This window comes from Labrus bergylta, chromosome 4 (assembly GCF_963930695.1).
Source record: "Labrus bergylta chromosome 4, fLabBer1.1, whole genome shotgun sequence".
In the NCBI taxonomy this organism is placed as follows: Eukaryota; Metazoa; Chordata; class Actinopteri; order Labriformes; family Labridae; genus Labrus; species Labrus bergylta.
The window spans coordinates 24,759,222-24,782,592 of record NC_089198.1 but is presented as its reverse complement, the minus strand read 5'-3'; the positions used below and the strand labels follow the sequence as shown (position 1 = coordinate 24,782,592).

Genomic DNA, 23,371 nt, shown 5'->3' with positions numbered 1-23,371 from the left:
TGTCAGAGGCTGTGATTGTGACTTAAAAAAATATAAAATTTGCTGTACCAAGTTTGCTTCATGTGTTTGCTTAAAAATAAAAGTCATATACAATGTTAAAAGTAAATGGCATGACTCTGTACATATACTAAATATAATAGAATGAGGTATTGGATCACAGAACTATAATCTAGATCCTGTGATATGAATCCAGGGAAATACTTATTATGTGTATACATACCATCATTATTATACTGATATAAAGGCAAGCTCTGTGAAGTCCAAAATAGGAAAATAAAAGCGATAACAATATTCAGTCACACAAGGTGAGCTTATAAAAGAAGCACTCAGGGACCGGATTTTGTGAGTTTTGTGTTGTGTGAAATAATATTTACTGCACGGTTTACACTGATGTTTCACTTGAGCTCACCAGCTAAGAATAATGCTCTGTGTTTCATTAATGGTGCCATTTCTGATGTAGAAGTAACATCAAACGCAAAAGCAAATTCTATTACTTATCCCAATACATCAAGTTAATAGATAAACTACATTTGATTTTAAATGGTGGAAGAAAATATTAAAGATGCCTGACAGCTGGGCGGTGGAAGTATATCACCTTGTGCTGTCATATTTATTATCTGCATTGCTGAGGCACTTAAAGTGCCACAAATAAATCCTGCTCTTTCTAGGTTCGGCTAGTGAGAAAGAAACCATACCATCAGTGATTATAGTGGCTTCACAATGCAAGCTTTTCTCTTTGCATGCTATAGTCACTTTCCCAAAAGCTCTTTATGTCCTTGAGTCCCTTCAGGAAGGGATGTACCCCTCCCTCCCTACCTCTCCCTCCATCCATCCCTTGATCCTTCGTTTCCCTCTTCCCCCTCCATCCATCCATCCTCTCCTCCCTCTGCTACCCCCACCCCTCCCCCTCCCAACATGTGCTATAGCAACATAGCAGCCAGGACTCAATGTTTCAGCATGCCACAGGACAGACAGAGCATTACAGCATGGATGAGCTTATCTATTGGCTCGGAGCCACAGTTGGCCCAGCCCTAGGAGGAAGTGTAGGCGTTCTGATTGGTCACAGGGGGATTGGGGCTTGTATCAGCTTGTCCTCTGGCTGATCTGTTGGACTGGTCCCAGCTCAGACAGAGGTGGACATTGGGAGGGCTTCTAGGATTGGGTGACTTTTTCTATTAAGTCACAGTGCATGCTGCAGCAAACTGGTACCCTGGCTCCCTGAATGGACCAGCGGCTGTGCTACATCTTTAATGAGAATACACTCAACAGTGAGTAATTCAACTAGAACAAGCAACAGCAACATAATACAGAGTTTAATTGAACAACTGAAGATAATAACAGATCATACTAAGGAGACGTATGTAATTACAAGCAATAAATCAGCAGCATCGAACTGATTTCTCTAAACTACATGGAGTATGTTACGATAATTGTCCAACAAGAGGATATTACCTCCCACTGTGGGCTACAAGAACCCACAAGGTGCAGTTCATCCGGATTCCAAGTGTTACTTTGACATATCATGTTAAAAGATACATGAGTTATCTTTTAATGAATTACAGAAGGGAACCTGTGTACACTCTTTCCCTTGACCAAGTTTATCGCCTCCACCATCCTGCTATCAGGTGTTATCGTATATTACTCTGTAAACACAGCTATATTACACACGCGGTAGATAAACACACAAACACTAAAAGCCAAATGACTATGGCTAAGAGACATCCCTCCTCAATTTTGACCCCGTAAAATCCTCATATTCCGTCATAATGTATTGTGTGAACAAGTGTGTAGGTGGTGTGTGGCTGCATCTGAGCATATGGTGACGAGGAAACGCTCATACATTGTCCTCAGCAGGAACAACACCTTTCCTGTCACCTCTCCCATATTTTATGGATAGGATTGTTGGCTGGTGCATCTGGCTGTCCTCACACTTCCAAAATAAGGGGGAAAAAGTATTTGAATCATAAATGGATAAATCATGCTAGGCCATTGATTTTCAGCAGTGTATGGTGGGTGTTTGTGCGCGTGCCTCCTCAGTAAACGGTCCTGCACATGCACACACCCCTGCAGTGCATAGGTATTCATGCAATTGTGAGTCACTTAACGGTAACATGTGGCACGTTTTACGGCACAGTAAAAGATCAGAGACAAGCAAGGCAGAGGAGCTTCCCCTGCAGTGAGGCTGGAGGGAACAATGGGCTGCTGGATCAGAGAGCCCTGACTGCCACTGGCTTCCCCCTACAGCATGCAGGTAGGCTGGCCCATTCATAAATCACTTTTATTCCTCCAAGCGCTCAACAGCCTCACCTCTTCAAATGATGCACTGTGTAAAGGGATGAGGAGAGAGGGAGGGGTGGGATGTGGGGGACGGAAGAAGTGGTGTGGGGGAGGGACTGGAGAGGAACTGATGAGACAGACGGAGTAAGCAGGAGGAAGAGCCAGGCTGATGGAGATTTACTCAAAAAGCACAAACTGGACTCATTAGAAAAAGCTCTAATCTCTCTATGATGTTGACTGGTGCGTGGGGACACAGAAAAGAGGAATTAAGATGAGCTGAAAAGGCTAGCATGCTTGATGCTGGGAAGAAATAGGCATGGTCAAGATCATGAACCAGAATTCCTAGTACCAAACTTGAATTTTGAGGTGGCCTGTCTTTCATTTTGTAATATAAATCATAGGTCAATAATTAGAGGCACCTATGAAATAGATGTAGATGTGTTTTTGCAGTAATGTTTTTTACACTTTTTGTTGTTTAAAGCTCTGTCACAATTTCTCTAGCTGTAAATGGCCTGCAGCAGATAATCATCCTCACTGCATGGTGCTGCCAGCAACACATTTGGCGGTGGGTTTCTGTTAGTTTGCACTGTTTGACTATCAGCACCATTCACTAACCAGCATTGAGCCATATCGAAAAAAAAAAAAAAGAAAAAAAAAGGTTTAATAACTTGGTGACTTTGTAAGAAATCTAAAAACTTCCTTCAACACTGATGATTTAAAAAAACAATCAGAGAACCATTTGGAGGATGAAGACTCATGCGATTAATTCTGTTTCCTATTTGTACTCATTTAGGTCAATTTGTAGAATTCATTTGGTTTTCCCCTTTTCTGTTAAGTGATGCGAATAATCCCAATGACATCTAGTCACAGTTTTTAAATAACAACAGAGCAACGATTAGCTTCTAATATTTAACTTCCAACTCACGATTCATCATCTGAACAGGATGGAGCATCATACAAATACCGCAAGATGTTGTCTGTTTTTACTTTATTTAGAAGGAGGTATGTTAAAAGCAACTCTCGTCTGGAAGAACATCCTATCCCACCCCCTCATTCATTGAAAGAAAGCACATCCATTAGTCGACCCTGTTCTTATTGATCGATTAACTGCTCAGCTAAACATTCAGCCCCTCGCTATTCATCATGGAGGGAAGATGTAAGCTGGGCTGCTGAGTTTCAGGGGCAGATGGGATGTCGGGATGTAATTGAGATTAAACTGGTGGGTTGGGTGGCTGGAACGGGCAGGGTGGAGACCGACTCAGGGGATACATGAAACACACAAGGGGTTTGTCATTTAAGTGATTGGCCACCAAAACCTAAACCAACTGAGTAAAAAATGAATACACACTTTCAGGTTTAGAAGAATATGTTTAGTGAGCACACATATATACTCAGTACATAGAAAGTTCTACTATGAAAAGGAATTAAGGCTTGCTGAAAAATTGACTGGTTCCTTTTAAGCAGTGTGCAAACAAAATAAACTATTCAGAGTAATAACAGGTGGATATTCACTGTTGCCATTTACGTAGCTGCAATTCTGCACCTTGATTGGCCATGTTAGGTCAAGTTTTGAGCAGACACATTAGTTTGGAATCCATTTTACCTCGCAAATGGTCAATTCTTGTAAGAGCCGTAAAGATAATGTAATCGAAAAGCTATAAATTGCAGTGGCAATACATTAATTAAATTGCACACTTAAATCTATGCAGAATTATCTCCACCCTGAAAAAAAGGCCAGAGATATAACTGAGAGTGAGGGCGGAATGACTGGGAGCTTGTTAAAAGGCTTATCAAATCAGAGAGCGGTGAATTGCGTGACATTTTTCTGGCTCATGAAAATACACTTTGACAAATGTTCACGCTGCGTTTAGGGTGTTTGTGAGTTTTTACAATCTCATTCATTACAAGTTCAGCAGTCTGGTTTCCATACGACTACTTTAAAGAGCATATTGGTGCAGCAAGACATTGGCTCACACATCCCGGGGCCTTCTGTGGTTAAGATGCATGTGGGGTGAGTAAGAGGACTTGGTTGCTGTCAATGAGGTATAAGAGGATTGAAGAGGAGAGAGTGAAAAAGAGGAGGGCACAGAGGACGTTGCTTCCGTACAGTATAAATGTGCCCCGTGATGAAACCAACTAATTAAACAGATTCTTCAGTGGCCGTGCCTCGGGAAAGCTTGAAAAAGACACTTTAAAATTAATGAGAGCTCAAAAGAAGAGAGAAAGCAGACCAAACTTTTCATTGCCTCAGAGGTGAGGTTGCCACTTATATGCCTGCATTACCGAAAGCAGTAATAATCAGTAAATAAATAGAAACACAATAAATGCCATGCTGTCCAACACTTTCCATGCTTTTCCTCACTACACCGTCACCCTTACTCTCTCCAGTGTGTGTCGGATATGCAGTTATTCTAAGTATAGAGGTGAGCAGACAGAACCACTACCATAAGCAGAGTGTTCCATCTCTATTTAAAAAGAAGAATGATAGAGACTGGGGGAGGGGGGGGGGGTCAAAAGTACACACAGAGTGAGGGGGTGGTATCAGAGGAGGCATTGGAGTTGGTGGTGAAGGGTGTAAAGCAGGGGAGGAGGAAGGGGGGGGGGGGGGGGGGGATTCAAGAATACTCAAGTGGTAGCACGGGAGACCACTTTATTTGGCGCTACTAAAAATAGCGTGGCAAATGGTAGCAGGGGCTAGCTGGCCTGACGCTCTTCTCCTTCCAGGCCGCTGGAATCGATAGGCAGGGAACAGAAGGGGAGGCTTCCCGGAGCCTGTAGCTAACAGTTGCTGGGAGGGGGGATATGGAAGAGAGGGTAGGGGGTGAGACGAGGAGAGGAGAGGAGCAGAGTGGAGTGGAGCTGGAACTATTTTTTGCACTGCTTGACTAAATATGGTCAGGGAGGTGGTGAGACAAGACACATGAGCAGCCCGGCAACAGGGGCCGAGGCGTGTTTCAAATGCTTGGCTTCCCCCAAAGTGCTAACCGCTTAGCTTAGCCCTCCACACTGCAGGGCAGGAAGATTGACCCCTTGTACCTAATTTGCTGCCACTGTGTTCTTCCTGTGCTCCCTGCCCTCAAAACTGCGGCAGCATCTCCTCTTGATCTAATCTCAGAGAAAAGGTGGCCCTCAAGTTGCGCTATCAAGAATGCATAAGCTGCTGTTCACATTCACAAGGGCAAAAAGTGGATACACAAGTAATACCAAAATACATATTGCAAAATCCTCCGTCTCCAGTCCCTGACAATAGTAATCAAATTTGGATGGTTCGCAAGGGACTATTAAAAGTACAGCTGTTTCCCATACTGCAGGGGCATGTCTTTCTTAAATACCTCCATCACAATTCTGCTCTCAAACATTCAGTAAACTCCTTCTTCCAAGCTGCTGTATAAAGTTCCACTGAATAATAAAAGCGCATTTTAGGAGCAGGATAAAGCTCTGGGGCTGGGTGTGTGTGTCGATGGAATAAGAAAGAGGCAGGGTGGGAGGACGGTTGGTACACTTTCTGCCTCCTGCACCGACCAGGGCATCCTCCCAGCTCTCTCCCTCAGAATGCACATGATGGAGAGGAGAGTGCTGCAGATTTTTTTCACCCCTCCTTCCTTCCTTCCCTCCTCTCTCTCTCTCTCTCTCTCTGCCTCCCCACTTTTTTGCTCCAAACGACAGCTCTTCAAGTCAGCTCTACGTCTTCCTCTTCTAAAAGGTATGACTTGTGATTGTGTGGGAATGTTTTTGTGCATCTGTGTGTGTTGTGTGTTGTGTGTGTATGTGTGTGTGTCCGCTTTCTCTTCTTCCCCCCCCCTTCCTCCCCTCCCTGACTCTGGCACTCAACCCGCCCACCACCACCCCTCCTCCCCCCAATCATAGAAGCTGATTCAGCGAGTCAGGCGTGCACCCGGCACACACGATGGCTGCAGCAGCTGGAGCGCTCTCTAGGTCATTATGGCTCTCTTCACTACGGGAAGAGGAGGAGAGGAGGGGACGAGAGGAGGAGCAGCTCAGATAAGAAACTGATCTGACAGGTAATATATGCTCTTCCTTCGCTTTTGGATGGAGTTTATCCTGACGGGCCTTGACATCCTCTGTCCCATCTCTTCCCTCTCTCTTCCTCGGATGCGATCAGTTATAACCGCATGGTTTGCCTGTGAGTCGCGTAGTCGGAAGGGGGAGTGGACTGTTCTGCAGCAGCAGCAGCAGCAGCAGCACTGGGACAGAACTTAACCAGAGAACACCTTTGGGCTCTTTTTTTCTCCTACTCTTGTTCCTCTTCTCTTAAAAGAAGGAAAGAAATAAAGGCTTTAGAAAAAAAAAAGTATGGAGAGAAGGAGGATGCAGGAGGAGGTGGAGCAGGGATAAGGGAGGCTGGGGAGTTGCTATGGCCCACATGGATTTTAGCCCTGTTTTTTTTTCTTGCACTCTCTTCACTCTATCTCTCTCATCTTGTTCCTTCTCCCTCCCTCCCTCCCTTACTCCCTCCCTCTCTTGTCTTGCTCTCTGTCTCTTTCTCTCTCTCTTTTGTGTTCCTGGCACTGGCCGGACATGCTGCAGCAGCAGCGCTCTTTGGCTCATTAGGCTTCATGGTTGCAGCCCTGCCGCTATCTAATGACGGACTCGTTAACTCAGACCTGCACTGGTGTGGAGAGACATTCCCTTACGCACAATTCGCCCTCTGCGTCTGACACCTTCCACAATTTTTTTCTCTCACCATTACTAAGGATGCTATAATTACTTGGACTTTTAATGTGTTATTTTTTTCTTTTTTAAATATCTTTTTGTGGTCTTACCAAACCACTTTTCAATGTTACCGAGGGGTGGGGGAGGTCACTGCCATTCTTAATTGATGGGAGGTAAGTTTGAGAACACGGCGCACTTTTAAGCCCAAGGTTGGCTGATTGGGGCAGAAGGATGGAACGTGGCAACCAGAGCCATGACGAAGCATCAAAATAATAAGCAGCGGGCAGGTGGGGAGTTTGAACAGGGTGGAAAAACTGATTGACAACACAACTGTAAGAAGTGTATTTATTTACACAGATGTGTGTGTGTTGGGGTGTGGGGGGGGGGGGGAGGGGGGAGGAGAATCCAAGGGTGAGGATGGGCAGGAGGGGATGTTGGGCGGCAATAGTTGGTTGAGCAGATGTGTGTCACCAGCTGAACCCACGGCACTTAGGTTAGTAACCCAGTTACTTCTCTTTTGGTGTACCGGGCTGCTTTAGTTTAGTCGGGGCATGCAGGGCACAGAGTACTGCAGTGTTTAGCCCAAACCTAAACAGACACAACAATCACTCGGCTAATTCACTGGTGCATGTTCACCAACCTCCATCCTGCTGTGTGTAGGAAGGAATTTCACCCCCCCCTCTCTCCCATTTGCTAGCCCTCTCGGGTGGCTGTGACATTTCCTAAACAGGACGTCACACCTTTAGGACTCTGTTCACCCACCAACTGCCCCCTCCAGTGTTACCTATGCTCACTGCTATTCCAAACCCTTCCACTGCAAAATCATTGCACCACTTTTACCACTTATTCAGCCCTCGGCCATAAAGTCTACAAATTCAAACCTTAGCTGGTCTCCCACAATCCATTCTTCCCCTTTACACTCATTGCCTCAGCACCGAGCCTGTTGGTTAGCTTAGCATGGCTGGAGGCAGTGTCAACTTGTGGAATGTGTTGGTCTGGGGTTAAGATTCATTAGAGACTTGCTGAATAATTCTCGGCAACATGCAAATGGTCATTGATCTGTTCCACCCCCTCTGCAACAAAACGGCTGCATTCATGTCAAACACAGACAGCTCAGGTTCGATCAGGAGAAAATGCCAGTGACAAAAGATGACCATAAAAACACTAATCTAGCGAGAAAACAAGGTAGTGGAAGAAAGAGTAGGGACTGGTAGTGGCGCTAGTGGTGGGTGGGGGTTATAGCCAGGACCAATCCACAAGTGCTGAGTGGGCATTAGCGCCTTCATGTGACCTATGGCCTGCCTCTGCGCCTAAAGCCCAAATCCTGCTCACAATAGCTTCCTGTTCCACTTGGATCACCCTCGTTTTCAAACATCAGCAAGCACTCTGGCTAGCCACTGGGGACGTTGCTGACACAAGAGGGACGGGCGACAGGCAAAAGAGGAGTTCATATTGGTACAAGTGAGAGGTAGGAAAGGAGAAAGGATATATAAAGCGTCAGGTGAAATAGGAGATGGCGGTGAGGGAGACGACTGAAAGAGAAGTGGGAGGAGAGAAGGGAACGTGTTTAGTATGTCAGCAGGGCCGTTCAGCTTATAGGTGCCCCCCTGCTCCCGGGACACGGCAATGATCATCATACAAGACAAGGTGCACACAGGCTGCTCACACAGTGGACTTTCTATCAAGGAGAGAACTCCTCTCTTCTTTGCAGCTGTTTTTGTGTAACCCTTTAATCTTCTCAACATTTTTTTGGAAAGAGAAAAAGACCAACTTCTGCCATAAAAATACAGGAGCTGTATTCCTCCCCCTTATCCTGCTGGGTTCTACCAGTTGTCTGGAGGACAGCGGGGGTCACTGGGACAGTTGACTATGGTATGGACTGCAAAACTTCTGTTATGTTCAGGGGCGGGGGGACTGGCTGTTCAGCCTTACATGGCAACCAAGAGAAAGCCTTGAGTGTTGAACTGAATTTACACTCAAAGTCACCTTACGGTGCAGACTACCATACTTGGGAGAGAGAACGGAGAGGGAAAAATATCTGCTCATAACTTCCTGACCTTGGCCAAAGGTGAGAACATTTCGTACCTAAGATTACCTCCTTGGTGTACATACTTCTTTATGTACCCATATGAACATATGATAGCTATGGAATGTAAAGAAGTATGTATTCTTGGTGAGGTGTGAATCCTCGCTCCGGAAAAAAAGATGTTAAACAGCAGTGTGTGAGAAATGTTTATTCTTTGCAGATTGTTAATATGACTGTGCTCATGGTGTGAGAGAAAACAACAGGAATTAGAACAGAGTAAGAGGGGGGGAGAGGAAAGCGAAAGAGTGTGAGAGAGGGAGAGATAGAGTGAGAGAGTATGGATGTGAGTGGTAGGGCTCATACATTAGCTATACTGTCTCTGGGCAGTCTCACTGCAGCAATAACCGCTGTAGGGAACTTACTGCTTTCTCTAACTGGCTGACTTGGCCAATAAAAAACCTCTCATCCAAGATACACCACCAATTCATTAGACAATTACGTAAGCTAGCATAAAATGATAGCAATCATGTTTTGAGCTTGATTTGTCAGCAGTGTGTTTAGGGATATTTAGCTACTTATACAAAAGTATGGCAAACAGTTGCAACATGAACAGGGCCCAATTTTATTATTATTATACAATTTTACTGCATTACAGCCCTTGAGATTTAGTCAGCTGTAATTTAGCACTAACTTTAGCAAGCAGAGTGTGGTATGCTGAAGCTGCTCCTGACCATTAATACCATAATCTTTTTCAGTGCTTCCACATGGCTCAAGGGAAAAAGAGAGCCAAGCCAGGTGAATTAGACCAAAACTCTGCCATTGTTTCTTTTCTTTTTAAACATGCAACTAAGAGAGCAGAACATAGTTGCTGAGGAGGCAGAATGAAGAAGCACTGAGGTTGCTGCTACTGCCACAAACTGGCTCTATCCTATTGCTGTTTCATATGGCTTCCGTGTTAACAATCTTGTGTGTTTAACTACGACTGCCCTCCCTTTATGCTACTGCCCTTATCCGCACCCCCAGCCCACATCAACCCGGCTGCCCCGTGCTCCCCTCCCTTCCCCTGATTCCTGCTCTCATTGTTCACGTTTGCTATGCTTGCCAAATGCTTTGCTGGGCCGCATGGCAGTCAGATTAGACCATCAAAAAGTGACAATGCAGGATCAGAGTCAACTCTGGCCCGTCAGCTGATTCCAATTGTTGACTGCTTCAAACAAAAAAAGGGCAACAGAATATGGAGAGGAGCACAGAGAGAAATGAGGCGAGGGGGGAGTAGTTTGCATGGTGATCTATTCATATCAAGCGCTTTCACCTATTCTGACCCCCTTTTCTGGCTGTGCTCGGATCATAGACGATGCCTGTACCAGTTTTAGTTCAGGTCTGCTTCTCTTTAAACCCCTTTTAAGTAGATCTACAGTTGTACTTGAATGTTTTTTTTTTTCATCTGCATTTTGGCTTTAGCTTAAAAAAGCACGTGACAGAAATAATAAAGAAAAAAAACTTGGAATAAATAGGATTATTAATACAAATCAACATTCTGTCAATGCATTATCATAGCTTTTTATGGTCTGATGATCAAATGTGATTATTAGAGGCCTAACAACATCAAATGCATATTTAAAACAGTGTAATGCAAACAGCAAACCTTGGATCATGTATTCAACTATTTAAGTAAAACAGTATCTGCATAAATAATATGCGCTTAAACCAAATTAGATTTAGTATCCTAAATTACAACACTGTAGAGGCTGCAGGCGGAGCTGTATCTGTAACCACAAAATTTCCTCCGCAGTGGAGCAATGACAAAGTGTACATACGCAGTGCTAGTATGGTAGCTCTTTTCTAACGACATACCGGACACTTCTTTCTGAAACTGGTTAATATGCCAAGTGTGTAACTGACTAACTCTATTCTTGATTTAAATACATAAGTACGCTGATGCAACACGGCTGATATCAGCACTGACAGTCTCCATCTTTTTACCTGGGTTTACCAATGATGATAGAAATATATTCTTCTCAATTAAAAAGACAGTTTGAAGGCTGTAATCTATTTCTGATATATGTCTGAGTGGTTTAAAAATCTCTGAAGGCAGAATAAAATGATAGATATTCTTAAATAGATCTATTTAATATTCAATGTAATGGGAAAGACGTAACTTAATACAGGGTTATTATCAAATTAAAAAAGTAGACAATTTTAAACCTAGGAGTTGTTTTCTTTAGACAGTTTTTACGTGTGAACAGTTTAATCAATTCAACTTAAAAAATAGCAAAATGTCACAACTAAAAATGGACACCTGGAGAGCTTTAGTTTTTTTAGCGTGATATTTTCAGCCTATATGTATTATATTCTGTCTGCCAAGCTCTCTTTTCTGTCAAGACATCAGAGGCTTGTAGGAGTGCAAGGCTTGCACTGCATGTTTCTCCCGGGCCCTCAATAGCATTGACCTGGTGTCTGAGTGACAAACACAGCAGATGCTGACATTATCAAATGCTCAGTGCCTGTCGTCCCCCTTGCTTTTGCCCTGTTATGGCCCGTAGACGAGGTGATTCGCCCCGGCCACCTGACTCTGAGTGACGGAGAGAGAGGCTGTGTGTGTGTGTACATGTGCAAGCATGAATGTGCATGTGTATGTTACAAATAGACCTGCCTCTGGTGTGCCATATCAAGCTGGCCCTATGCTGACCTCAATCCTGTCTACAAGCAGTACAGTATATCACTCAGCTGTCGCCAACCACTCTGTGAACCTCATTTTAGCCTGGCACAAGAAGTCAATAATTATAGCAGCTGACTAAAAAATGAGAGCTAATAAAAGGCCACATAAACGTCGCTTAAATGTATTTCGACACCGTTCTGAAAGGCAGCACATGTGCTAGAGATTCAAAATGATTAGTGATACAAAGTTTAAACACTGTGTCAAGGATTAGAAGAACATATACAAATTAAAAAACAATGTATTGTTTAAGTTTAGATAGTAATTTAAAAGGGTTTACTTATCATAAAGGGTTAAACATAAAGGGTTTTCTTTTTACACAGGTGCTACTAGGGTCATCTTTGTATTAGAAAAAGATGGATTCTCAGCAGAAAATGTTACGATATTGTAATCGTGTAGAGCCCAGAAAAAGACATAAAATAATCTGCCCTTAGTCACTGTTCAAACACTTCTCTCCACACTACAAATCAGTCTCCGGGACTTAAATGACTGGTTTAAATTAATGTTGTGATTTGACACCCGAGAGTGCTGCTGTAGGAACATGAGAGAGAGCCTGTGTGTGTGGTTATGCCTCTGCGTTAGTCTGTTGGCCATCTCGGTGACCGCGGCGGCAGCATGCTTGCAGCAGGGCCCATCTGTCAGAGGCTGTAATTGCTTCATGACTCCAGGACATTTGACTCAAGTGCTCTGCCACAGATTATTATTATCCTTTTCTCAGGGAACAATTTCTCTCACTCTCGAGGAGGGGGCAACATAAAACTTAAAAAGATAGCAAGGAGGATAAATAGGGTGCCTGCGAGGCAGAAAAGGAGAAAGTTAGGTAAGGTTAGTCAACTGTCCCTATTTGTTATGGGGTTGTGGGAAATGGAGTGTAGTGTGCTAAATGTACTTGTGTGTCTTGCAGAGTGGATGAAGGTGAACAAGTGGAAGGAAAAGCACAGCAATAATCTTTTTAACTGGTCATGATGGACATGGTTTGATCATTGTTTTCAGGTTTTAATAACATATTTAAATGTAACATAGCCTCTTTCTGCTCAGTGCTTCTCTCCAGTTCCAATGGCTGCCTCTCAAACAGTGATCCCACAATGCTTTGCTAAAGCTGGTAAAATGGAACCAAATCACCTCTTGAATGGATTTGGTCCCCTTCAACCAGCTGTAGCTATGCTTTGATGACTACAGGAGCTCCTTCTACTTTGATGTCTTCAACACAAATCGCTGTAACGACAGCAAGTTTCTCCTTGATGATGACGGGTTCATGTCTTTCTTTTACCAACAACATCTGGAGTGTTTATTATCATGTTAATAAAGAAACCAATCCAAGTCTTTAAAAAAAAAACTTTGCTATCCTTCACTTTCCTGACTAAGCGTTACCTCTCTTCCTACAACAGAATTGATATTCTGACCGCACTATCAATGGCTGGTTCAAAAATAGCAGGGGAGGGTAGACATGCAGCGTGGGCTATTTCAGAAACACAGCACTCACATGCCTCTGTGAGAATGTGCGGCTGTCTTGCTTAGACACCTCCTTAACTGAGTGGCACTGGATGCTAACAGTCAATTACACTGTGGGTGGGAGAAGGCAATAGAAAAAAATTTAAGGAGACGGTTAATGCAGCTTTGCAGGGGAACAGCGGCACTTTAAATAGATCTAAAGAAGGAATACTAAAAGATAAGTGCAAGGAACAAAAACTGAGGTAGAACAAACTTCGTTAGAAACAAATACAACATACACACAAACATTACTAAAACTATTTGGCCTCCTTTCCCTGAAGCCTCCTGTAGTGATGTCAGACAAGCTTGGGTAGATGAGAGACAGGCACTCTAGAGGACAGAAGCTGAACGCACAAATCACAGGAGCGGGCGGTTACATTCTCACACATTCACTCGCTGTTACTGCAGGACACACAGGCAGATCAAAACTCCCTTCATACTGCATCGCCAGCCCGACTTCTATTTCTATTATCTCCACCTTGTTGTATTTGTTTATTGAGCAGGGACAATGAATAGTCATGTACTGATTCTGCTATAAAGCTGTCTTCCTAATGTGGCTCTGCACACCACCTCTAAATACATATAACCAGATACATTCCTCAATTACTTGTTACACTATCATTTGATACTTTTACTGATTTGATAATGTGTTATGCATTTAGAAACTAATTCAAATTGATTGTCTATTTTCCATACGATTCTTCACTTGCTTTCATCCTCTTTATTATTTTATATTATTTTTCAACTGATTTCATCGTCATGTACTTTAACTAAAGCAAGTTCCTGGTATTTGACAAACCTTTTTAGCAATAAATCTTATTCTGATCAATGAAATTCGACTGTTCTTTCTGTGTCGCGTGGATTTAGATTGGTTTTCTTTGCATCCATAAAAATGTAACGTTTTAGTTTTTAGTCAACGTAAGAGTAATCAGCTTATTCAATCATAAAAGTCTAACTTGATGAGTGGTCTAAAATGAGCTACAGAAAATGCTGAAAAAGTCCTAATTCAATCACTGGCAGCCATGAAGAACGCGTGAATATAGCTCAGAGTCTCTTGTAATGCACTGATTATACTAATTTAACAGATTTGTCTCTGTGGGACCACAACACTAATTCTATTTGATTGCATTTTGGAGCAAAGTGTGAATAATTACAGAGCCCTGATTCTGCTCAGGTGAGGTAATTATCATACAGAGCGTACCTGTATGTTGCCACATTAAAAGAAAGATGAGCACTACATGAGAAAAAGGGGGAGGGCAAATATTACGAGGAGGTGACACGTTAAAGGGTACAGACCGCCGCCGCAGGGCTTGTTTGGGGCCCTTTTATGAGTCATGGACTATTAATCGTATTGTTTACAGTATTGTAGCAGCTACTGGCTTCGTGCAGCCCGAGGGAAAGACACAGAGACGAACCAGGCTCTCCTCTCAGGCTGGGGCTGCGGTAAACATGTACGGAGAAAACACGCAACGTGGATGTCTGAGAAATTCCTTCTTTGAAAACGTTACTATAAGTTATAGGAAAGAGCACTTTCAATTTACCAGCAATTGTTAAACATAACAACAAGGTCTAATTTATGAGGAAATGCCTTCACTATCTATAGCCGTTCATGTGTGTGTGTGTGTGTGTGTGTGTGTGTGTGTGTGTGTGTGTGTGTGTGTGTGTGTGTGTGTGTGTGTGTGTGTGTGTGTGTGTGTGTGTGTGAATAATGAACGAGGTGAAATATAGTAAAACTCCCCAGTTCCTTCTGCCCCCCTGATGCTAGAGTTGATTTGTCTCTGCATTTGGGACTCTGAGTTGAAAGAATCATCTGTCACCCACAGGGTTCTTCCTGTGAGCCTTCCTCAATCTTCTTTCCACCGCTGTAAGACCCACCCACCCAGCCACGTAACAAAAAAATACACACAAACACAAGCGCCAGGGGTCTCTGTCTAACTCTCTACTTGAATCTAAAGCCAGAGCAAGACATTAGAAAGCTGAAGCTAGAATTTACAGATTTTGCATTATAATAGTCTCAAAAAGAGATAAAACGTGTTTAACTTGGTAATAGCAGAACATTCTGTGCTGCAGCTAAATCTAAACACAAGAGAGAGTGGACCTACTATCAGGGAACGATAATATCAATAATAACGAGAGGTGCTTCACGTCAGCCTTCATGCAGGGTCATAAGGATCAACCTCCAACTCTAAGCACTTCATCATGACAGTCATCAGCGGTACTTTTTAGAATTATGATGTTATGGCAGGAATTCCTCTAAGCACTCAACCGAAACAACCGCCTCTCGACTAAAAACACACCCGACAAGGTACTTTCACCTCAACCAAGGGACAGATTTTCGAGGGCTTTAGGACTCGTGCACTGTCTCCCCGATATTGCAGGAGCTCGAGTGTGAAATAAAAGTAAATGGGCAGACTGGAGAAGGCGACATATATCTTCGTTTCTCTGAAGGCAAGGGGACAGAGCGTGGACTAGAGCAAGCTACACACACAACACACACACAGCATAACAAGGGCCCCGATACAGAAAATACTGTAGTGTGCACTTTTTGCCACTTAATCAATGAGTCCTACAGCAGGCCAGCATTCTGCGCCTTTCTGTTCTGAGTCCTGGTACACGTACACGTACACACACACACGTACACACACACACGCACACACACACAGCTGACGATGTTCGACCTTTTCTTCATAAGTCAACTATTATTCAGTAAAGTTAAAAGGCTGTGAAATAAATACAATTAATTTGCCTTGTAATTTCTTTCTCAGGCTTTCTTCCTGTCTGGCTGTGAACACAGGCTAATACTGCTGACCATATGAACATTGTGACCTGTGTGTGTTTCTTTATTTATCCATGTCTATTTGTGTATTTATTTAAAACACATTTTACATTTGGATGGATCAGATTTTCACCTATATCATCACGTTTCATTATCGGCTTTGGAACAGCCTGCTAAAGGGGATCAGACAGTCTAGTACTTTACCTTTTTAACATTTAAATAAACCGGGAAAAATTTGTGGACTTACTTTAACTTTCTTACACAAATAATTATACTCTATATATATATTTTTTTTATTTAGGCATAGAATATAATTAAGTAGTTTAGACTTTGCATCTGGTAGATACTGTTTTAAGATTTAAATTGATTTGATAAGCACTATATGTTTGATTTCTTAAATAAGAAAATTCTTATTTTCTACCACTAACATTTTGATCATTTACTTTGTAAAGGAAAGGTTCTAGAACCAAAATTATTTTTTTCCCAGTTTTCTTTTTGTTAATGTGATTATTTTTTGTCTAAATCAATCAGCAGATCAACTGATCAGTGTAACATATAGGAAACAGGCAGGGGATTTAGACGATCTATGTGCCAGAGGTGGAGGGCTGAGACTGGCCATACGTGTGGCAGGTGGCAGGTGTTCCACAGCTCCCTGACCTCAATTCCATTTGTCCTCATGCCAAAGGAATGAATGCCAGTGAAGGGGAATGACATTTAGCCTGGGATAACCATGCTCATGCGCAGCAGATATTTACACACCCACAGCGCCCAACCAAGGGAGCAGCTGCTAACTTTTATAGAAATTGCTCCAGTCTAAAACACTGACCCTGTAACATAATGTCCATCAGCTTAAGTCACATTGGATGATCAACCTGATACAGATAGCTGTCTTCCTGAACCATCTCTATTTTGCTCATGGTGATGGATAAGAAAAGTAACTGCCAGAGAGTGGAGCAGAAACCTGCGAGAGCCAGAAATAGCTATGACCAAGGACATGGCAACTGCTGCCGCTGCACAGGCCGACCGCTTCAGGCCAGTCAACGCTCACAACACACGGTGACCACAACAACAGTAAAGAGAAACAACAAATGAACTTCAAGGGCTATTAGCTTCCATAATAAAAGAAAGAAAATGCAAGACAGATGCTTTCAAGGCCTCAAAGGGTAGCATAATGTCAACTTGAGATCATACCATCTGTGTGGGAGATGGATGAGGCATATAGGCCCGCTTTAAACTTCAATCAACGTCAAACTAAATAAAAGTTGCAAAGTTAATTTTATAGAGAGGAAAATAGGATCACTGAAGCCATTCAACTAAAATACATTTTATTGCACTACCTCAAACTAATTTAAGTTTATATTTAAGTGGAATTTGTGGGGAAAATAGATTTCCAAGTTTAAAAAAAAGATTTTTTTTTTAAAAGATAAATAACTACAAAGAAAAGTACACAGAGAACTGTAATAGTTTATCACTTAGCATATTTGGAGAATAAAGACTTACAAAATATAAATCATTATCAGTAAATATTATCCAAAGGTATTTGCATGTTTCTTCAGAAGACGCTTAACAATAAAATATTGTCACTGGATTGTTTATGTACATAAAAGACAATGATTTATGAAACACTCTGAAATGGTGTTCTTTAATATTATGCTGATGCCTCAATAGGCTCTATCTACAGTTAATCAAAATTTAGAATTTTGTTTGTCTTCATGATTAAACTGAGTGTGTCTTCTGGTTTAGACCTGTAGGTAGTAAGCCCAAATTTGTCATTCCAAAGGAGGATGATTAAGCATCGGATTAGTTGTCACAGATTAGTAATTCTGACATGGCCTGTGTCGTCTGGCTGCTAAGAAACAGAAAATAAAGTCGAGTAGTTTGGGCCAATGTTTTTTTCTCGAGTTTTGATAAGGCTTTATCATTTTAATTATAAAATAGACAAAATAAAAACTTGTCTGGTGCACATTAATTAAAGTGCAAAAAACTTAACGACGCTCTACCAACATGATTTTAAATTAGGAGGCTAAGATTATCAGACTTTTCTTTAATAATAAGAATAAATGTCAGGCTGCCTTGAAAACATCTAGCAGACACTTATTTAGCTCCTCAGCATACTATCTCCAAAAGGTTCCCCTGTCCCTCAAGGACACAAAAAAAAAGGTTGTCTCATACCTGGGGTTTCCTCGCAGGGCAGCATGATGTAAAGCATTAAAGCCATTATTGTTGGTGATGGTGACATCAGCACCTGCCTCCAGCAGCACTGACAGCATGTCATCTCTCTTCTTGCTTATGGCATCATGCAGGGGTGTGTCCCCCTCTGAATCCTGAAAATGGAATTCTTAAATTACTCCCTACTCTCTTTTGTTTCAGTCCAAAGCTGCTAAAATGGGCTCTTTACCACTGCAACATAATAAATATACCTGCCACAAATAAATGTGAAGTTTAAACTGGCTGCTGTTTTATGTACATTCATCAACTTCCACAACCTGTGTAAAAATGTATTTAACTATTGCTAAATAAGTCATAGTGATAGATACCTGGAGGCTGGGGTGGCAGCCAAAATCCAGCAGGGTTTTGACCACCTGCAGATGGCCCTTATTAACAGCTATGTGTAAAGGAGTCTGCCTTCGCTTGTTCCTGGCATTCAAGTCAGCACCGCCTCTCTGCAGCACTTCAATGACAGAGCCCTCATCACCAAAGGCTGCATGGTGCACTGCCCGGTCTCCATCTTTGTCCTGTACAGTGACACACCCGCATAATGATTAGACATCATTTCATGTCTTGAGAGGATTCCACACTTTAATCCACATAGTGAAAAGCACTTAGATGGGTTTGGATGCATTATGTGAAAAGTAAGAGTATGAATGTGAAAGGAGAAATATATGTAATGATGCGAACCTCGGCTTCAAGGTCCACGTTGTGTTTGAGGAGCAGTTTGAGGACATCCACATGACCGTTCTGACTGGCTGCCTGCATCGCAGTGTGTCCAGCACACTGCCCGTTCACCTGTAAACACATCAAGAGGCAAAGTGAGAATACGGATTCTAGTCATGTCATGTTTAAGATTAGATACCCCTCAAATAAATTAGCTATCCACCTGAGGGGTTAAGAGATTTGTGAGGGTGTGTTTTTAAGCGTTTGTAAGTGTGTACGTGCATGAACGGCTGGGTGTGCATGTTTCATCACCAACTGCGGCACTGCAAAAACTAAGAGCATGAATACTAATGCGGAGTCCTTTGAGAGTCTCGAGACGTCTCTTGTCCTGGCTGGCGGATCACTTGGCCAAGCTCAGTATGCTCAGCTTTAAGCAAATAATTCCACTGAAAGGCAGTAGGGCATCTGGCCAGCCTTTCACCACTTACACACACACACACACACACACATACACACATACACACACACACACACACAAACTCATTCACTCTCTTTTGCTCTCTGAGTGACGACAGCATTGCAGACCTTGACATAGCCAGTTCTCATAATCTATGCAGAGCACAGGCTTCTGTCCTGTGGCAAACGGGTGTTTTCCCTGGCCTTTAGCCTGTGTCAGAACACAATATGCTACCGTATGGGGTTTGTAGATCTTAGCTCGATTCTTAGAGTGAATCGGGTCTGTGCTGCAGTGCACACCACTGCTCCCCGGTGTCTCCTCTGGGCCCAGCCTTAATGCTTTTCAGATTGAGAGAGGTGCAGGAGTGGGAGGATCTCAGAGCTTCCTCCTAGGAGACTCTCAGCCTATTCAATATACTGAGAGCGGAGCAGTGCACAGCCATGGCTGCACCAACTCCAATTATCAATGTACTTGGATCTTTTGAACGTATCAATGGCCAAATTACTTGGTGATTTGAAAATCCTCTCTAGAAATGCAGCAGCTGCTCATATCATAAAACTGTGTTTTCAGCACTTACGTCAACATCAGGTCTCTTAAGGATGTCCTCAACCTTGGCCAGGTCTCCATTGGCTGCTGCCTTGACCAGCTCCTCATTAATATCACCGGATTCTTGTGTCTCAAATAGTTTTTTCAGCAACTGAGACAGACGCTCTAGACAAAACAGAGTGACGACATCAAAAAGTTATTGCATGCAAATATCAGGGAACAGGGAGCAACAAGAACAAACAACCAACATGACAGTCTTTATGTTAGTACTGCATGTTCGTACACACCTCCAGAAGCGTTGCTTACAGCAGAGCCAGAGGGGGCAATCTTGGTGACAGCAGCTGGATTGTACGTCCAAGAGGTGCCACAAACCTCGACCTTCAGGTCACTGTCAGAGTAGATCTGCTGCACACGGCCCACCTTGCCTAGGGTCTGTTGATAAATGTTGGGACAAATACATAAGTGTATGGAAGGCTGTTTTTTTGGGGCAATGTAACAGAGCCTGTAAGTGGCAGAGGGAAGATGGAGAGAGATGCTAAGTAACAGCAAAAAAAATGAGAGTGGAGGAAACGATAAAGTTGAAACAATACCAGCCCAACAAAAAAAAAATTCTACACTGCGCAGAAACAAAGCTGGTTGCAAAAATGAAAAACCGACTACAATATAATATTACAGATAAAGCTGTGTTCTCATTATTCCAAGCGCATTTATTTGCACACAAAAGAAGATGGATATACAAGAAGGAGACCCTTCTTCTGGATAGGCTATTTTTCATCTAAACTGCAATACGGAGAGGACACAGCAAAATGCTTTCCAATTTTGAATCATATCATCTCGGTCCCGGCTATATGAGAAAGAGGCACTTTAAGTGTGTCGAGCAGGGTCCAGGGCTGTCCTGGAGGATGCCATCAATAACGGGGACTGCTGCAGTAGAAGCAGCAGTGGGCAGCAAACAGCCGTGGTTAGTGATCAAAACTGCAACCCATCTTAGGGTTTTAAGGCTCATTAGCTGCTGAGGGGGGCCAGTTTGGCAGGGACAAGTGGCATATTGGAGTAGACTGGTGTTACATAACCTGAGGCGTGCTGGGCAGCGATGAATAAAGTATGTAATAAGGGAAGAAAAACTCATGTTGCGACTGAAAAATTTGAAGAAAGAAAAGCGACAGGAACACAGCCATAGTCTGATATGAGTCAGGACTCATGTCCCTGCATGTTTACACTTACTGCTACCTCTTTAAAGCAAATCTGGGACTGGCACTGCTACGTGTGAGGAAAAAGGCAGAGAATTTCTCACAGTAAAATTAATTAAGCCTACTTCAAAGAAGCTAAATGTAAACAAATTGTCTGCGAAAATGTCTTGGTTAAAATTAATTGAAATTACAAAAATGGCTAGGTAGAATATTAACACAAATTATTATCTCAGATTTGTTCTACCACAGATAAAACTGTACTACTTTAGAAGTAAAAATAACTATCCACTGCAGTGCCATTTAGATTTCAATTTGTTTGGCACTCAGGCTTTATAGCTTTAATCCTGAAGGCAGTTTCATTGAAAACTGTACTTCCCAAATTATTGAAATATAAATACACACGTTCCTAAAATTATTAATAAATTATTCTAAATATCTTTTTTATAATTTGTTGTAGAACCATCATGAAACGGGGCTACTGAACATGCATCACAAACAAACAGATTCTCCCCTTTGAAGATGAACAAATAAGTGTCAACATCTCTCAGACTCTTACAGGCAGCATGGCCTCAGCCCACTCTCCGTGGCCTCTTTGCAGCAACTTGATGCGGTCGATGTCGTAGCAAATCTGGACCAGGTCTCCCACCAGAAACTGCGAAGTGCCTCCCTCTGCCCCGGCTGCTACTTCACCACTGCGCACCACATTAGCCTTTGTCAGCACTGCTGGGTTGAAAGTCCACCTACAAATACAGAGATGAATGTACTTTAACTCTTGATTCATCTCAGATGATTTCTGACCAGGTATACATTCTGACCGGTCACAGAGAATAGTTGAGTTTTTAAATTTAGAAATAAAATAAAAAGTAGACATAAAAATGGAAATAATCTTGAAAGACGACTGAATATCCACAGTAAATGTATAAAAATGTATATGAATGTTTAATTTTTTAGCACCTCCTAATTATTATACCTCTTTAAAAACGACTACAGATTATGACCAACTCTCTTCTCTCAAGTGGAACAAACCATCGTTTTTTTTATAGTAACGATATACTGAACTGAGAATTTTATGGTGGTTTTGGGCAAAACTTGTTGAAAAGGGTTATATAAAACTAGATGGGAAACTTTACTGATAAGTGCACTTTTATTGTTCCCCCTGATTGTCAGTCAATAATTCTGAGCCAGTCCATCTGGGGACTCACCTGTTCCCACTGGGGTACTGGACGACAATATCATGATCCTCATCAATGCCGCATACTGTGCCAGTGGTTGTGAGCGTCTCAAACATGCCATCAGTCCAGCCGCCGTGGCCGTGTTGGAGGGACTGAACAATTTCAAGGTCTAAGTCAATGTTGACCAGGTCTCCAATCTGGAGACCGCCGGGATTTCTGTTGCCATTCTGCTCACCTAGAAGATAAACAGGAGTCATTTAATAAATATATCAAAATATGCATATCACAGTGTATCAAAAAATATGTTTCGATTAAAGAAGAGATACAGTGCGGTACAATAAATATCAGCAATTTCTTGTAATTGTACTGTAACTGCACGACCTGAGTCTGTACCTGGTTTGGCAGCCAGGTGACTATATAGTGCTGCCATCTAGTGGCTAAACCAAACTAACTGCAAGTAAAACTACCCTAATGCCCTTGAAATCACTGCACCAGAACGATAGGTGAAAGAATTGGTGCAATAATGACGGTGGACACAGATCCCTGGCTTACTTACCTAAAACGGGACAGTGGTCTCTGTAAAAAGAGCCTCCTTTGGCATCCTGGACACATTTCAGATCAGACTGAGGAAAAACAGGGAAGCAGTTAGATAATTACTAAGGGTAATTTAATTAGTGAAGGAGCACAATGATCATGAATAATGAAACCGAGAGTGTACACACTCTCAGCTGTAGCATCAGTGTAGTTTTATTCAATATCTGTGCCCTAAGGGTAAGGCAGGACAATCAAACACTACATTGCTACACAGAGAGAGCTTCATATAATTTGTGATGACTCAGATGTGCAGGCACTGTGGCAGAGTTAGAGGGCAGTGATGATCGTGAGACAGAGCTAACATTCCTCTGAACTGATGGAGCACTTAAGTCCTGACTACAAGTCCCAACAAATTAATATCGCAGGTCTAAGCTACTGTATCCTGCCAGCAAAACACTTTTCATCTAATTATTCTTGGTGCACAAAGAAGACATTACAAAACAGGAAAAGGCGCTGTCCTTGCATGCTGCATTCAAATCTTTCTGTTTGTTTGCAGGATTTGATAACTGTCTAAATAAAAGATAAAGCTGACATAAACTGTCAAGATAGGTGGTCTAATCCATGATTTAGTTAATCCA

General features: G+C 42.5%; 1 protein-coding gene across 5 annotated transcripts in view; it reads right to left on the bottom strand.

The window, feature by feature from the left end:
- mib1 (MIB E3 ubiquitin protein ligase 1) overlaps window positions 1-23,371 on the bottom strand; it is a 51,654-nt gene that overhangs the window by 19,442 nt on the left and 8,841 nt on the right. For all 5 annotated transcript variants that reach the window (XM_020654666.3, XM_020654667.3, XM_065954203.1 and 2 more), the window contains exons 5-12: window positions 22,756-22,822; window positions 22,230-22,434; window positions 21,584-21,767; window positions 20,125-20,269; window positions 19,869-20,002; window positions 18,859-18,966; window positions 18,498-18,695; window positions 18,133-18,284 (exon numbers count right to left, since the gene is read on the bottom strand). In XM_020654666.3, coding sequence (XP_020510322.1) covers window positions 18,133-18,284; window positions 18,498-18,695; window positions 18,859-18,966; window positions 19,869-20,002; window positions 20,125-20,269; window positions 21,584-21,767; window positions 22,230-22,434; window positions 22,756-22,822 — 1,193 coding nt within the window. The remainder of the gene's footprint in view (window positions 1-18,132; window positions 18,285-18,497; window positions 18,696-18,858; window positions 18,967-19,868; window positions 20,003-20,124; window positions 20,270-21,583; window positions 21,768-22,229; window positions 22,435-22,755; window positions 22,823-23,371) is intronic.